The sequence below is a fragment of the Chiloscyllium plagiosum genome, chromosome 3 (genome assembly GCF_004010195.1).
Source record: "Chiloscyllium plagiosum isolate BGI_BamShark_2017 chromosome 3, ASM401019v2, whole genome shotgun sequence".
NCBI classification, from domain to species: domain Eukaryota; kingdom Metazoa; phylum Chordata; class Chondrichthyes; order Orectolobiformes; family Hemiscylliidae; genus Chiloscyllium; species Chiloscyllium plagiosum.
In genome coordinates, this window is record NC_057712.1 from 94,547,108 (window position 1) to 94,564,593 (window position 17,486).

Genomic DNA, 17,486 nt, shown 5'->3' on the forward strand with positions numbered 1-17,486 from the left:
AATAATACTTTCAAGGAATTAAATACAAATATCACAAATTAAGAAAAATTCCTATGCTAATGAATACTGACATTTAGTACTCCATCACTGAGAAAAACAGAAATTGAAGTATATTAAATTGTGGGTCAAAATGAGGGGCATAGTAGAACCAAAGACCTACTGTGTAGTTTCCGAGCAACTACATATTTTTCTTCACTTGTATGCAGAACATCTGGTTGGCAACATTAATTTGGTGATCATTTTCTATAATTATTTAACATTATTTGACTGGCTGTTAAATAACATTTTCATAAACAGTTATGAGTTTCTTTGATAACTGCAAATTGCAACATTTTCCAAGGTAATATTTTAGGAGTATCTCTGATCTGAAAAAGTAATTTGATTGGCGTGAGAGAATAATTACATTTCTGATAACATACATTAAACGTTTTAATGGCATTACATAAAGGACTATGAACAATGCAGATATTGCAGACAATATACTTAATGTTAATAAGGAATCATGTAATATAATGATCTCATGCAATCCAAAGAAATTCATTAACAAGATAGCTACAAATTAATCCTCAAAATACTTATTTTTAGAAAATTTATGAAGAACGTTTCTGGACAAACCTGAAAAAGAAAAAAAAGGGCCACAATAGTTCATTTTAAATTGAGGTCTGCAAACATACCTGTTATTGTTATACTGCCTGTGGAAAAAATTTGAAGTGTAGCTTTTAACGCTTTAACTCTATAAGATGCTGCAGGATGCAGTTCTGGCTCATAGCTGCAAGAGAGAAAAAGAACACTGGAATTTCAGTAACTAATCAAAATAATTAAAAAGAACAACTACTTACAATGTAGCTTGAGATTATTTAAAAACACAAGGAGGAAAGAAAATAATCACTTTTATGAAATGTAGAAATTCTGAATTTACACAGCAGGTCTGTCAATATCTAAGATGAAAAAACGTGAGCTTATATTTAGGGTAGTGATTCTTGATCTACTCCAACCTTTTCTATTTGTGTTAGCATCATAGTTATCCACAATAACTTCCAAATTCATACCTTGCAATCGGCCGATTTCTTTTTGTGAATTCTGGTAGCCTGATTTCAAATGGCATTGTGCATACAGCCAGGACATTGACAATTTTATAGCCAGCAAATTTTACCTTCAAAATATCAAAGAAGTTATTTTAAAAACATGATATAACACTGTTCTACAACATAGTTAAATATTTACCCAGTATTAAGATTCATAGTTGACAGTGAAAATACAAATACACCTGGCATGTGTAATAATTTAGACAAGGGCCTCCTCTCAGTGGCACCCAAAGTATTATTCAAAACATGCTGATGGCATAAACATCTTCCCTCTACTGGTTGTAATTACCTCATATGTATTTGTGGCAATCTAAATATTAATCTCTAGGGGGCAGACAAATGGATAGCACAAAACTATCTTAAATTAAATAGCAGCAGAACTGGCAGGCTGTAGCAAGTACTGTAAAGATCAATGTATGGGCCTAAGTCAATTACAATCTGTATTTACAACTTAGATGATAGGAAAGTGCTGTTTTCAAGTGAGGGAAATTCAAAGTGGCTACAAAATGAATCAAACGGATATGACCGGGTCAAAAACCTGAAAGATGGAATTACAATGTGGGAAAATGTGAAATTGTCCATGCTAACGGGAAAACTAGAAAGCAGAATATTCCTAAATGATGGGAGAGTATTGGTATTCATAAACAGGATGCCCTTAAATGTGAACTACAGAGAGTTAACAGGCTGATACAACAAGCATATAGGAGAGCAAATGATATCTTCATCTTTATTGCAAAACGATTAGAATAAAGGATTACATCAGTCTAAAGCAGTTACATAGCACTTCCATGGTTTCGCCAAGGTCCATTGTACAGTTTGAGCTCATTATCCATGGAAATGATGTACTTGCCTTTGAGAAGTATACTAAAAGCTCACCAAACTGATTTCTGGGATGAGTAGATTGTCCTCTAAGGAAAGATGGAGCCAATTAGGCCTAATCCCTTGAGTTTAGAAGAATTAAAGGTGATCTAATTGAAACATAAAATTCTTAAGAGATTTGACAGGGTGCAATAGGTGGATGCTTGGGAGCCATCATCTCAGAATAAGAAGTCAACTATTTAGGACTGAATTGAGGGGAAATTTCTTCAGAAGGTTGGTAATGTCTTGAATTTCGGTCATTCCTCTCTATTGTGCTAATAGCATGTTTAACTAAAAGAGCAACCCTTTCTAGTTTCTTATCCCTCCTAAATGTCAGATACCCATCAATATTCTGGGTCCAATCCAGGCCATCCTGACCCGCACATTAAATCATTACCAGTCCTCTCTCTATAATGACAGCAGCTCTACGGTCTGCTAAGATTTTGATGACCTTACCTTTGCCATAACTGACATTGGATTGCCAGATTTACAGAAAAATGGGTCTTTTAAATTGAATCAGAATAAGCTAGCAAAATTGTCGATACAATTTGGTCAGAAAATATTACCCACAATTAGAGGCAAAGGTAAAATAGATAATCAAACAAAAAGCTGTTATCAATTTATTAAGGAATAATAGAGAAAAGCCAAAACTAGTCTACTTTGAGGAAATGAAACGTTATAGACTTCGAGGACTTCAGTTACTTTATATTTTACAATATTTCAGTTGTATTGGCTGTTTTAGAATACAGTTATACTGTTGATTTTGCAAAGCAGTTTCAGAAAAGCTCTCACACTGCTGCATTTGACAATATATGAAACATAACTTGAGGCAGTGCAAGATTTGGTTCAGAAAATACTCAAATTAAATTTCTCACATACCTTGTAATCACACTTGAGTTGTTTAACATGTTTTAAGTGTGCAGACACGCCAGGAAACTCATTTCGTAGTAATTAAGACAATTCACCATCAAATATTCAATTTAAAAATTAAATAAATAACCTCTAACTCCTTGTGGCATGCTTACTTGGTAACCAGTGTATTAAGTACTACAACTTTACACCATTCACATACTATATTTGAATTACTTGTTCACAGCAAGATACTGTTACAGAAAAATTCCTGAAGGAAGAGGACATGTACACAACTCCTTCTGGTTCTTAATGGCTCGATTTAGAACTAGAAAGTCTATGTGAGCAACTACCACGTTGGAATTAATTTTCTAACTGTTTGTTCTGCATGTTAGCTATAGTATAAAGACAAACTTTGACTGGCATGAATTATAAACTATACAAGATACAACTATACAAGATACTGAGGGAAGTCCCAGAAGACTCAGATTAGCCAAAGTCATTACATTGTTAAAGAAGGGCATCAGGGACAATCCAGGAAATCATAGGCTAGTAACTCTTACATCAGCATTCAGGAAAACATTGGAGAAGATTCGTAGGAAGAGGATTTACCTGCATGTGGAAAAGAATTAATCTACTAGGGATAGCATGGCTTTGTGTGGGGTACTCTAGTCTCACAAATTTGGATTTTTTTAGGAAATACTGGAGAGGAGGGTAGCGTATGTTGTCTACATGTGCTTTACTAAAGCATTTGATAATGTATCACTTGGCAGGCTGGTCCAGAAGATTAAGTCACATGGGATCCATGGTGAGTTGGTAAGTTGAATACAAAGTTTGGCTTAGTCATAGAAGATAGAGTAGTTGTGGTGGGATATTTTTCTAACTAGAGGTCTGTGACAAGTGGTGTTCTGCCAGGATTAATGCTGGGACTCCTTGTTTGTAACAATATATAAATGACTTGGATAAAAAGGTAGGTGGTCTGCAGAATAGGCGTACAGATGGCACAGAAACATGGAGGATTTGTGCTCAGCGAGGAAGGTTGTCAAAAGGATCCAGTGGGATATTCTTGATGGAAAGTTTGGTGGAGAAATGGCAGACAGCATTTAATTGGGACAAGTGTGTAGTGATACATTTTGGGAAGTCAAATGCAAAAGTAAAAGTTTATGGTAAATGACAGGACCCCTTTCATTGATAAAACAGAGGGATCTTGGGGTGCCAGTCCATAATTCCCTGAAAGTGGTAGCACAAATTGATAAGATGGTACAAAGGCATCCGCTATACTTGCCTTCACTGGTCAGAGCACTGACAATAAAAGTTGGCAAGTCACATTGTAGCACTATATAAATCTTTAGTTACGCTACATTTGTAGTATTGTGTCTGATTCTGACTGTCATATTATAGGAAAGAAGTGGAGGCTTTGGAGAGTGCAAACAGGTTTACCTGGATGTTGCCTACGTTGGAACATATTAGCCACAAGGACAGATTTGACAATTTTGGATGGTTTTTGCTAGAGATTCAGAGGCTGAGGGGTAGCCCGAAAGACGTAAATAAAATTGTTACAGGCATTGATAGGGTGCATAGTCAGAGTGCTTTTCCCAGGGTAGAAATGTCAAATATTAGGGGGAATAGGTTTAAGGTGAGAGGGTGAAAGTTTAAAAGGACATGTGCAAGGCAAGTTTTCTTTACACGGAGGGTGGTAGATGTCTGGAATATGCTGCCAGGGGAAGTTGAGGAAGCAAATACACTGGCAATGTTTAAGAGGCATTTGGATAGACACATGAACAGACAGGGAATATAGGGCGATAGAAACCATGTGAAGGCAGTTGGGATTAGTTTAGATAGCCATCATAGTTGACATGAATATAGTTGGCTGAAGGACCTGTTTCTGAGCCACAATGCTCTATGTTCTATTGTGATGATGCTGTCACTTTAAGAGGTTGTTTCGTTCAGGATTTTTCTGAAGAGAGGTCGTAAGGCAGAAGCACCGAACAGTCTACCAGAACCACTAGAGTAAACAACTTGTAAGGCCTTGAGTTTGTTTTAAAAAAACAGCCTGAATGGGTGCGATCAGCTCTCTCACATCAGGACTTCTATGTTTTGGTTTTTTCAGTAGCATCAGAAGGTGTCTGTGGTCTCAGAAGAGTTGGAAGCTTCAGTGAGTGCTTCCTAGTGGCTGCTTTCTCTGAAACATTTTTTTTCCCTCCAGGATTGGAGAACTCACGTAAGAATCTGTGTCGGAACTTGCGTTTTTGCCAAGGGGTGTGTCTATGGCATGTTACTATATTTGAACAATTATTTAGTAATAGGTACTGCATCCAATATTAAGTTTACCAATAATTAAGTTATTCTAATTTTCTCTTTTTGTTTGTATTTTAACCGTAATGTTTAAATAAATTGTGCTTTGCTTAATGTCGAGTAGTTTGACCAATCATATCGCATCTCGATCACACTTCTACCTTTAAAATAAGAAAATGTTAGGGTCAACGCTACCTCCTTAAAATATTGAGGGGTTCTGGTCTGGTCCATAACACTATTAGTTACACATTGTTACGCGTATCGAATGAAACACAGCTGGCTCACTACTTGTCCCTCACTTTACCCTGTAATATTCAATCTCATCATAAAGTTACCTCCAAATACATCTTTTTTTAAAATAAATTATTTCTGGAATGTGGACATTGCTGGCTGGGCCAGCATATACTAGCTCTCCCTTGAGAAGGTAGTGGTGAACTGCCTTCTTACACTGCTGTAGTTCACATGCGTTACTTCCGAACTGTTATTGCTGAAATTCTAAGTTGTTAACATTTGGCAAATCCACAAGCCATAAAACGTGTGAAATACTGTGTTCTGTGTACCAACACCCACATCATTCCTGGTCACACAAACATCCAATGGCTTCCTGCATTCCAGAATTCTTCATCTTGACTTTCATAAACCTCCAAAATTTTGGCTCTGCCTATTTGTGCTATTCTCCTAGTACTATATTGTTATATATACTTATGTGACACTTTACAAACTTATCCCATTACACTCATTTCATCTCATCAACAGCAGTTGCATCTTTAAACTTTCTCCTTCATTTCAGAAGTCTACAGTCTTTGTTGATTTGCTTTCAACATTGCTTAAAAATTGCTTTGTAACACTTCCCTTTAGGTAATCAACACAAAATAAAATTGCTGTTAACAGTAGGCCTTGTATGATTGTGCATACACTTAAGATCGAAGAGAGAAGAAAGTCTCTTTAGTGTCACATCAGAAATTTTTTTTTGCTGGAATGGAAATACTCCAACAGAGTATTTCCAAGCTAGACTGCAGAGGTGACAATTGTAACATCACTGGGCTCCATTTTGTGGGATAGGAAGTGTGAGGAGCAAAACAATCAAGCAGATTGTACCAGGGCTGTAGTGTCCATCATTTTCCTCTCACCATAGTAGTTTGCCAGTAGCAGGGAAGGTGGGTAATGTCCTTGCTGTTCAGAGTGATTGTGCCACCTAAGTGACCAAGTGAGGCTTTCATCCTTCTCCTGCAGCATTTACCAGGTTGTGTGGCTAATGTAGGTTCCCTTGAAGGTGGCAATGCCCCCTTCCCTCATCAATCACCATCTTGCTTTTTACAAAGACTTACCTGATACTCCGAGGATCCTTGATGATACAAAACGTCTATTAAATATCAAAGGAATATTTCACATTCATGTCCCCTTTAAGAAAGTCCTTACCTAACCCTTCCTAGGCTTTTAAGTATGACAGAGCAGTGATGCTAAGGAATGGAATAATAAAGCATTAGCATATTTGGCCAGCTCAATTCAACATCACAGGTTTGTATTTTAAGGAAGAGTGAACTTAATGAGTACGGGTTGAATTTAAACAAAAGAAAGACATGCAAATGTTATCAACTCTAACTCTTATCAGAAATTAAAATTTAAACTTTAGCAGAGAATAATGGCAATTGAGTGCAAAACTTAAAGAAAAGAACAAGTTATGTTAAAACTATACACTAAGATTCTAAATCATTAGCTTAAACTTTTGTGATCTAAGTGATTTCAACAGCTCAATATTTAGATTTCTATACAAATATAACGTACAAAGGAAATACCTGAAAACCCAGTTTCTGCAGAAGGCGGGCTAATCTTCGAGCACCGGTTTTTGCATCTTCTTCACTAAATGGCGTTGAAAATATACTCAATTTTGTACAAAGATGTTATGACACATACATTACTTCATTTGTAATATAATAAAAACTATTGCATAGATTTTAAACTTGTGTGGTGCTGCATTTTGGGAAAGTAAATCTTAGCAGGACTTATACATTTAATGGTAAGGTCCTAGGGAGTGTTGCTGAACAAAGAGACCTTGGAGTGCAGGTTCATAGCTCCTTGAAAGTGGAGTCACAGGTAGATAGGATAGTGAAGGCGGCGTTTGGTATGCTTTCTTTTATTGGCCAGAGTACTGAGTACAGGAGTTGGGAGGTCATGTTGCGGCTCTACAGGACATTAGTTAGGCCACTGTTGGAATATTGCATGCAATTTTGGTCTTCCTCCTATCGGAAAGATGTTGTGAAACTTGAAAGGGTTCAGATGGGATTTACAAGGATGTTGCCAGGGTTGGAGGATTTGAGCTATAGGGACAGGCTGAACAGGCTGGGGCTGTTTTCCCTGGAACATCGGAGGTTGAGGGGTGACCTTATAGAGGTTTATAAAATCATGAGGGGCATGGATAGGATAAATGGACAAAGTCTTTTCTCTGAGGTGGAGGAGCCCAGAACTAGAGGGCATAGGTTTAGGGTGTGAGGGGAAAGATATAAAAGAGACCTAAAGGGCTACTTTTCCACACAGAGGTGGCACATGTATGGAATAAGCTGCCAGAGGAAGTGGTGGAGGCTGGTACAATTGTAACATTTAAGAGGCATTTAGATGGGTATGTGAATAGGAAGGGTTTGGAGGGATATGGGCCGGGTGCTGGCAGGTGGAACTAGATATCTTGTCGGCATGGACGGGTTGGACCGAAGGGTCTGTTTCCACGCTGTATACCTCTATGACTCTACATTACAGATGTGATTATCCCCTTCCTAAAAGTGATGAGGAATGAGCTGCAAAAGCCAAATAACTGGGTGAGTTGGTCTGTCAGAAGCTCAGCCCCTTCTCGCCACCTCAACAATTAAGTGCTGGACAAGAAGTTCCATTGGGGACCAATTCAACTCGCCATCAATTAAAATCCTTTTAACAGCTCAAATCATTGCTACCCAAGCTTCTCAACTCACTATCAGCCTGATTAACTGACTTTCCAATAGATGATAAGAAGAACTTGCCAACAGAGTTTGGTTTGGAAGATCTCTATTGTCCCAATCGTATGGGAACAAGTGAACAAGGGATGGCTGCTAAAGATCCACCCTCAACCTTGCTTTTGACCCTCGCTTTCTGAAAGAAAACAACATGCCTTCCTACCATTGGAAACACTGAAGTCTACCCTCCATTTACAATATCTGAGACCAAGAAGCAGACAGCCTCCGGTTAGTTGACAACTTCTGGCAGGGGCAGGACTTCACTATCATGGCTCATGATTTGTGAGAAGCCCAAACATCAGATCTTAAGTGACTGTATCTTTATCTGGTGAGCTCTCTTAATGGTGGGGTGGGGAGTCAGTCACTCTAAAAAATGATGTGGAGATGCTGGTGTTGGACTGGGGTGGACAAAGTTAGAAATCACACAACACCAGGTTATATTCCAACAGACTTTTTGAAGTATTAGCTTTCAGAGCGTTGTTCCTTCATTAGAAGCAGCGCTCTGAAAGCTAGTACTTTCAAATAAACCTATTGCATTATAACCTGATGTGTGAATTTTAACTCCAGAAAATGATCACCCCTACAGAAGTCTCAACTTAAATTTTATCTTTGGGCAGGGAATGTTCATAATAAAATAAGAAATATATAATAGGTAACTGACACTGTACCAAGTCTACTTTGCATTTACGATTAGCACAACTGAATAAAATAGAGAATCATAGACTCCTAGTGATGAAACTGGCCATTCAGCCTATTGAGTCCACACTGCCCCTCTGAAGTACATCCCTCAGAGACCTCCCCCCTCCAACTCCATCCTGTTAATTCTGCATTCCTCACGGCTAATGCGCCTAGCCTGCACATGCCTGGACACTAAGTAATTTAGCATGACCAAGCCACCAAACCAGCACATCTTTAGAGGACAAATGTATGAGTGAACTTTGACTTTACTGGGGTGAAAATCAGATGCTTGCAGGCAAGTATCCCAATATATACCTTGATCATATATTCCTTTCCATTGATTCAATGATGCATGATGCATAAAAGTCAGCCAATATACAATTTCCTACATTTTTCCCCAACCCAAACCCTATCAAAAATAGTGTATTCCCTGTGTAAGGCCATCGACATATTGAGCACTGAAATGTGATTAAAACTCCGGAATTTTGAATGCACACATGCAGAGCTTCAGCTCAGAACTCAAATTCAATGGTTAGACTGTAATTTCTTTTGCAATTCCTTTTGAGCCCTTGAACACCAAAGCGTTTTTTCCCCATTACATTAGTATTCATCCTTTCAAGCAAAATAAAACATTAATTTGTTCAGGATTATATACACCACCTCCATCCTTTTAAACATGGATAGAATTTCGTTGTACTTATTTGAAAAAAAAATCAAAATCCTCAAAAGTGAGGTTCATAAGATGAAACATATCAACAATTTACGTTAATAGTAGAAAATAAGTTTTGGGATATCTGGTCGGCTTGGACGAGTTGAACCGAAGGGTCTATTTCCATGCTGTACATCTCTATGACTATAAAATGAAGTTCTTACCTCGTGGCTCCAGTGCATATAATTTTCCCTGAAGACCAGATCGTGGCTGTTATCCTGGGTTTCCTCAGTTTCATTAACACTTTCTGCAAACATACATAAGAAAATATTGCACTCTCAGTCACAGAATTCCTGTTACATTCACTGAGAATGTAACACCTATACTTTAAATAAATTCATAATTTACATATAACATGATTCAGAAGAGTTGCTTAGGTAAAAATACTTGCATATAACATGCACCTGAAGTTAGATGTGTTTGTGAATGTAGAATTATATATTGCATATGAATTACTTACAAAAATAAAGGCTGTCATTTTATATTGCATCATTATGGCAAGTAGTTTTTCAGATGCTAGTGATCATTTTCAATACTTCACTTTGCCTTATTCATGACAGGATTAGAATTTTACAGACATGCTTTCTATGTATTTTTCCCTGGATGCAAGTCTAACCTAATATTGATCAAGGATATGTTGCATCTAGACTTACTAATTTATTGATTTTTTTAGGCTACTATAATCAAAGTATGATTGTTAATTTATCAATACTTCACACATAAAAATCAAATTATTATATACAAGACACTTACTATAACAGTGAAAAGTGTATATAAATTTTTAAAAAGCATTTAAGATCTCTGTTCCTGTAAAATAAAATAACATTTCCGTGTGAACAGCTGGACAGTCGAAAGTCATTCAAACATTCAATAGGAACACAGGAACAGAACTAGACTATTCATCCCCTCAAGCTTATTGGCAATTCAATTCACTTAAATCACAGCTAATCTGTACCCAAAACTTTCACTGCCCATTTTTAATTCATACTCCTTGGTACCTTTTCAAAAAAAAGGTTTTCCAGTGTTGAAAATTTCATTTCACCCAATCAGAACCTTTGGGAGGCCTACAAATTCTCAACAGACAAACAAAAAAGATTTTCCTTATTTATTGCACTAAACCCTTTTATTGCAAAACAACTCAATTAGATCACTTAAAACTCAACAGAATATAAGTCATATACTCCATTTCTTCTAGCTCTTTTTGCCCAAGATTATTCTGTTTAATTTATGATGCACCCCTTCAAAGATCCATCATTTTCTCCAGCAAGATGCTGCCCAAAATGAAATGAAATAGTGCATGATGTTCTGCAGGTGTTGGCATAGATGCAGTAAATTATTAGTTTAAAAATACGCTATGAAATATAAGGGTCAATTTCCAAGATGTGCAACCATTTTGTAGCCAGTTAGGGGCACATAATCAAGAACTGTAAACATACACTCCATAACTTTCTAAATATACTCTTTACTAAATTTACTCTTTCACATGGTCTTGTTGTAATTCCAATTTCACATACAGGACTCTAAGATGTTAGTCTAATACAGATGTCAAATGTAATTTTTTTATTCTTTATTACTTTTCTAAAACTCTTCCTACTTTAAAGGTAAACAAGACCTCTGCAGATTTCTTTTATGTAAAGCCCATCAGGACCTGGAGGCTTGATAGTATGTCGTGCCAACAACTTGTTCAGTACTACTCCCGATGATGATAATTTTCTTTCGTTCCTCTTTTCTTTCCATTTTAATTTCTTGGTCTACAGCTATCTTTCAGATGTTACTTGTATTCTCTGTAGGGAAAACCAGTGCAATCGCCTGTTTAATTTATTCCTTATTTTTCATCATTAGTTCCCCAGACTCTCTTTCTATTGGTCTGATGTTCATTTTGTTAACTCTAGTCCGTTTTAAATATCTATAGAAAATTTTACCATCTATTAGTATATTTTTAGCTAGCTTTCCCTTTGATTCTTATTAATATTTTAGCTTTTTTTGCATAATGTGCAAATTTCAAACTATGATACATCTTTGCACAATTAAATTCTTACTGTGGGTCCACTCCTTGGAATATTGGAGATGAAGCTAGCTTTTTGGTGATTATCTTGTCAGTAATTACAGTCTATTCTATTATTAGGGTTTAAAATAGTTTAGGTCTCAGTTGTAAAGTTCATACGTGAAAGAGGGAATGAATAATTCATAAGATAAATTAAGACATTAAATATTGCAGGAGGGATGGAAAAGGGCAATGTATTCTCACTGCAATGTATTCATTTGATGCATTTAGTCCTCTACACATTGCTATTTGCCTCTCTTAATCTAATATGCCATTTCACTTTAGCTAGCTATGTTCTCCCACACTCATAACTGGCCTTTAGTTTAAAATATCAGTCTTGAGCCCATTGCTCCCTTCCACAAATGGACTGTAAAATTCAATAATACGTCCCTTGACAGATCCCTTAAGTTGGCATGATAGATAGATAGATAGGTGGATAGAGATGGCACAGAAGGCATATGGGATACTTTCCTTCATGGGAGAGATGTTGAATACAAATCAGGAGTACAATGCTGGGACTTGATAAGATATTGGATAGATGACTGCTGGAGATGTTTGTATAGTTCTGGTTACGTATGTTACAGGAAAGACATAATTGCATTAGACAGTACAGAGGAGATTTATAAGAATGTTGCCAGAACTTTAAAATCATAGCTCTTAGGAAAGATTTAATAGACTTGGGTTCTTTTCATTAGAACAGAGAAGGCTCAAGACAATAGGTTTAAGAGCTTAATTGAGCCAAATTATGAGGGAATTGGATAAAGTTTACAAGGCTGGCCCATTTCTTTTTGTGGAGAGGTCAATTACTGTGGGCACAAGTTAAAGGTTATTGGTAGAAGCATTAAAAGGAGTCAAGTATCTATGGGTTGAGTGTGTCTGGAATTCACTACCCACTTTAACTATTTGCTACTGGATAACCAGGGGGCTCTACACATTTCCTTTCCAAGGACATGTTTCACTGTGCTCATAAAATCCTACTTTTAATCAGCTCTCAGATTTGTCAATAATTTTCCTTTAAGTAGGTATATCCAGTCCACTTTTGGCAAATCATCCCTCAGCTTTCTAAGTTTGCCTTCCATTATTTGGAATTTTAGTCAAGTTCTATCATTGCCCTTTTCACTCTCCTGCCATCCTTAATGTCTTTCTTTATTTTATTCAATTTATTCATTTCTTTTTACATATATTAACTTTACCACAGAGATCTAAACTATTTTAAACCCTAGGACAAGAACAGACCATAACCACTGACAAGATACTCAACAAAAGCCAGTATCTTCTCCCATATTTGAGACAGAACTAAATCAGCGTGTAGAAAAAAAACACAAATAAGGGAGCATTTTCTTCTCCTCCCCTAACCACCAAACTGGCATCACTGTGCTCAGTCATACTTTTGAAACAAAAGAGGTAGCTAAGCCTGGTTACAGGGAAAAGAAAAATGGAGTTTCAACCACTCTCCATAATTACCTCACTTCAATTGCTCTCTCAATGCAAATTTTATGAAACTGTTTACAGCTAGAAAATTTAGAAATGAGACAATATAATGCTGTTAAAAGTTAAATTAATTTCATTATATGGTTGATCTGGAGACTTTCAGAAGGTACCAAGATTAGAGGAATTGTCCAGAGAAAAATTCAATTTCCTGGCCAATTCTGGAGTGTGCTATTGAGATGTCATAAGTCCCATCTATGCTGGCATTAACAACCGTTTAACCAGCGGAAAATTCTGACTCAATAACTTGACTCTTGTAGCTAACATCCTCTTTTCCTATTGTCTTCAGACTATCTTCTTTGTTAGGAAAAGAATCGTATCCTTCTGCCACCCTTGCTCTGTATAACCATGTTCTTTTTATGAAGTCTATTTCTTCCAAAAAAAGTCACAGTAGCTGGGACTATTTGGATCCAAACTTTTGTCATTCTGCTACCACAGGCTGGATTTTAAACAGGGGTAGTGAGAAAGAATAACATTCACTCACCAGCAGCAGTAACATGCTCTGGGCCGCATTCACAAGGTAAATTTTGGTCTCCTGACCCTTGATGGAAGGGTGTCCCATCCTGGAAAGCTTTCAACCTGTGTATAGCCAACAGCTCTTGGGAGGAGTAGTGATAAAGGAAGTTGGTGTGGTGGATCTGCGGGGACAATTTGGAGGCAAGACAGGGGAAAAGGGAGTAGCATGCTGGGGGTGGTGAATGCCCCCGACGCTCATAGGGCATTCGCTCTGAAGTATGCACCCATCTTCCTTCATACCATTTGAACAAAATTTGCAAAAACATCAGCCTATTCAGCCTACAATTTTATGGCAGAGTGAAGGCCTCAATTGGGCAATAAATTACCATTTAAGGACCTTGATAGACCAATGGTGGCTGGGCTAATGGACAACCCCCATATTATGAGAAACAAGTCGAGGATATCCTGGCTATTTGACATAATTGTGTGCCCCACTCGTCCCTGCCAAAAATGCACCTTCCAAGGCAGTGAACTGTAGAATCCAGCCCATATGTTTATAATAGCAATTAGGTCAAAATTAGTTCCCCTACATTATTAATTCATAAAGTTTATTACAAAAGCTTCATACATTTCAATTTCATTATTCATTATCCATTAGTTACCAATGTCTTACAATCTTTACAGAGTCTCTGACATAGAGATGTACAGCACAGAAACAGACACTTCGGTCCAACTTGTCCATATTGACCAGCTATCCTAAATTCATCCAATCCCATCCGCCAGTATTTGGCTCATATCCCTCTAAACTCTTCCTATTCAAGTACCTATCCAGGTGCCTTATAAAATGTTGTAATTGTACCAGCCTCCACCACTTCTTCTGGCAGCTCATTCCTTAGACACACCACCCTCTGCGTGAAAACGTTGCCCATTAGGTTCCTTTTATATCTTTACTCTCTCACCTGAAACCTACATCCTCTAGTTTTGGACTTCACCCATCCCAGAGAAAAGACCTTGGCTATTTACCCTATCCATCCCCCTCATGATTTTATAAACCTTCATAAGGTCACCTCTCAGCCTCTGACACTCCAGGAAAATATCCCCAGCCTATTCAGCCTCTCCCTATAGCTCAAACCCTCCTACCTTGGCAACATCCTTGCAAATCTTTTCTGAACCCTTTCAAATTTCACAATAGGAGGGAGACCAGAATTGCACACAGTATTCCAAAAGGGGCCTAACCAATGTCCTGTACAGCCGCAACATGACCTCCCAACTCCTATACTTAATGCACTGACCAATGAAAGACAAACATATCAAATGCCTTCTTCACTATCCTATCTACCTGCGACTCCACTTTCAAGGATCTACAAACCTGCCACTCCAAGGTCTCTTTGTTCAGCAACCCTTTCATGATGCCTGATTATTTTACCCAATTGCTTGTTCTGCCCGAAAGCCCTGACTTGTTACTTTTTTTGAACTAATCTTTCCAACCCCATTCATGATGAATCCCATTTATCACCCGATATTAGGGTTAACAGCTCACTAGTTCCAAACCTTGTTTAAATAAAGCCCACCCAAGATGACCTGACATCTTTCCCCAGAGAGTTTGCTCGTGCCACATGCATTAAAGTCCCTCTCTCCCACATCAGTCTTACTACTACATATTTTATCTTCTGACCTGTTTATCCCAATTGCAATTTGTGAGTGGAAGAGATCATCATCTGTGAAGTTCTACATTTTCACTTGGGCCCTACATCTTCAACTGCTCAAGACAGAATTGTATTCCTAGTTGACACCTATGTGAATTGCACCTACTGAATCCTTTCACATCAAGTTGCGAGGTGCTGCATTTTGGGAAAGCAAATCTCAGCAGGACTTATACACTTCATGGTAAGGTCCTAGGGAGTGTTGCTGAACAAAGAGACCTTGGAGTGCAGGTTCATAGCTCCTTGAAAGTGGAGTCGCAGGAAGATAGGGAAGTGAAGGCAGTGTTTGGTATGCTTTCCTTTATTGGTCAGAGTATTGAGTACAGGAGTTGGGAGGTCATGTTGCGGCTGTACAGGGCATTGGTTAGGCCACTGTTGGAATATTGCGTGCAATTCTGGTCTCCTTCCTATCGGAAAGATGTTGTGAAATTTGAAAGGGTTCAGAAAAGATTTACAAGGATGTTACCAGGGTTGGAGGATTTGAGCTATGGGGAGAGGCTGAACAGGCTGGGGCTGTTTTCCCTGGAGAGTCAGAGGCTGAGTGGTGACCTTTTAGAGGTTTAAAAAAATCAGGATGGGCATGGATAGGATAAATAGACAAAAGTCTTTTCCCTGGGGTGAGGGAGTCCAAAACTAGAGGGAATAGGTTTAGGGTGAGAAGGGAAAAATATAAAAGAGACCTAAGGGGCAACGTTTTCACACAGAGGGTGGTACGTGTATGGACTGATCTGCCAGAGGAAGTGGTGGAGGCTGGTACAATTGAAACATTAATAGGCATTTGGATGGTATATGAATAGGAAGGGTTTGGAGGGATATGGGCCAGGTGCTGACAGGTGGGACTGGATTGGGTTGGGATATCTGGCCGGCATGGACGGGTTGGACCGAAGGGTCTATTTCCATGCTGTACACCTCTATGACTCTAAGTTCTTTTCTAATCAACCCTGGTACCAAAAAGGCATCCAGCACAACTAATGAAATTTGCAATGCAGAGAACGATATTACGCCTACTATTATAACTTTCCTTTTTGCTCCTCCCTTTTGAATAGCCTCTTGCAGCAGTGCCAAAGCTAGTTTGTTCGTATAGCCATCCTCATAACATCACTTACACAATCAGCAAGTGTTTTAAATTTTTTAGATGAATTCAAGGGACAAGGCACCTCCAGCACAGCAGGTGGGTCCCCTTAACCGCTTCATTCATAGTCATCTATACTCAACTGCTAACCAGAAACATACCATACTTATGAGGTACAAAACAACCTCCAGAATAAAACATGCCCAAGAAACTGTCCTGATACCCTGCAACCTAAAATTTCAGCCCAAAGTTCTAAGTTGAAGTTCTTTAATATGGAAATACTTACTGCAGATATGGCCACCTGGGATGACTACAATTTTGACAACACCCCGGAGCTGAGATGAAGCATATCTTCTGCACCAGTGTCCCTATCTAACATTCTGTTATTCAATCACTGCAGATCGAGGAAAAAGCCAATTCCATTTTACAGACTTAAAAATCATATTTTGAATATAATTGCCATATATGTTGAACACTCCCAACAACTTTTGGCCATTGCATGCTATGCTTGCATTATTAGTCAACCTCAAACTTACCCCCACAAATTAATATTTTACCTTGGAAGTTGGCACAAGGAATTGAGCTAGTGATGTGTGTACGTTGCAGAGACATTCAGGAGTTTAAGACATGCTCAGATAAGACAATGGATGGCATACAATGAAGACGAATGTGTCTTCCACCAAAACAAATCATGTATGAAGCTGGTTAAGATAAAAGTCATATTTGCTAACTTGAGAAATTGTGGCAACAAAGGAATTTAGTGTCAGTGAAAATCTGATATCTCAAATGGAAGAAGAAGGAATCCACTTCATCCCCAAGGCCAAATGCACCACGGGAACTGGAATGAGCCCACTGCCCTAATCATGAGAAGTATCAGAATGGGTCCACAAAACTGAGTGATATAATCATCAGAAATGGAACACCTGTGTATGTATTTAAATATACCAAATCAAATCTCAAGTCCATCAAACATTTCAGAGCAACAGCTAGTTCATGTAGCTGCTTTACAGAATAAAAACCATCAAATGTTGTGATTGAAAGCCAAGATTACTCAGAGATTACTAAAACACCTAGATGCCAAAATTAGCAGTTACCAAAAGTTCATCAGGGAGCACCCATGATACAACATTAGCAACATGGAAGAAGTAGTCATGATTTCAATATGACCAGTAACTGAACTGTGGAATGGGAACATTTGATAATAGTTCTAGCGATAACCAGTCCATGTAAGAAAAGATAGAATGAAGTTATGGATAAGTGATGTGTGG

At 38.0% G+C, this 17,486-nt stretch overlaps 1 protein-coding gene across 8 annotated transcripts in view; it reads right to left on the reverse strand.

The window, feature by feature from the left end:
* The window catches only part of tbpl1 (TBP-like 1), a 49,537-nt gene that overhangs the window by 6,793 nt on the left and 25,258 nt on the right, over window positions 1–17,486 (reverse strand). For 7 of the 8 annotated variants that reach the window (XM_043686413.1, XM_043686394.1, XM_043686383.1 and 4 more), the window contains 4 exons: window positions 9,620–9,702; window positions 6,884–6,947; window positions 1,050–1,153; window positions 675–769 (listed from right to left, as the gene is read on the reverse strand). In XM_043686413.1, coding sequence (XP_043542348.1) covers window positions 675–769; window positions 1,050–1,153; window positions 6,884–6,947; window positions 9,620–9,702 — 346 coding nt within the window. Of the gene's footprint in view, window positions 1–674; window positions 770–1,049; window positions 1,154–6,883; window positions 6,948–9,619; window positions 9,703–13,471; window positions 14,155–17,486 lie in introns of those variants that run through there. The other variant, XM_043686416.1, reaches the window with a different exon arrangement.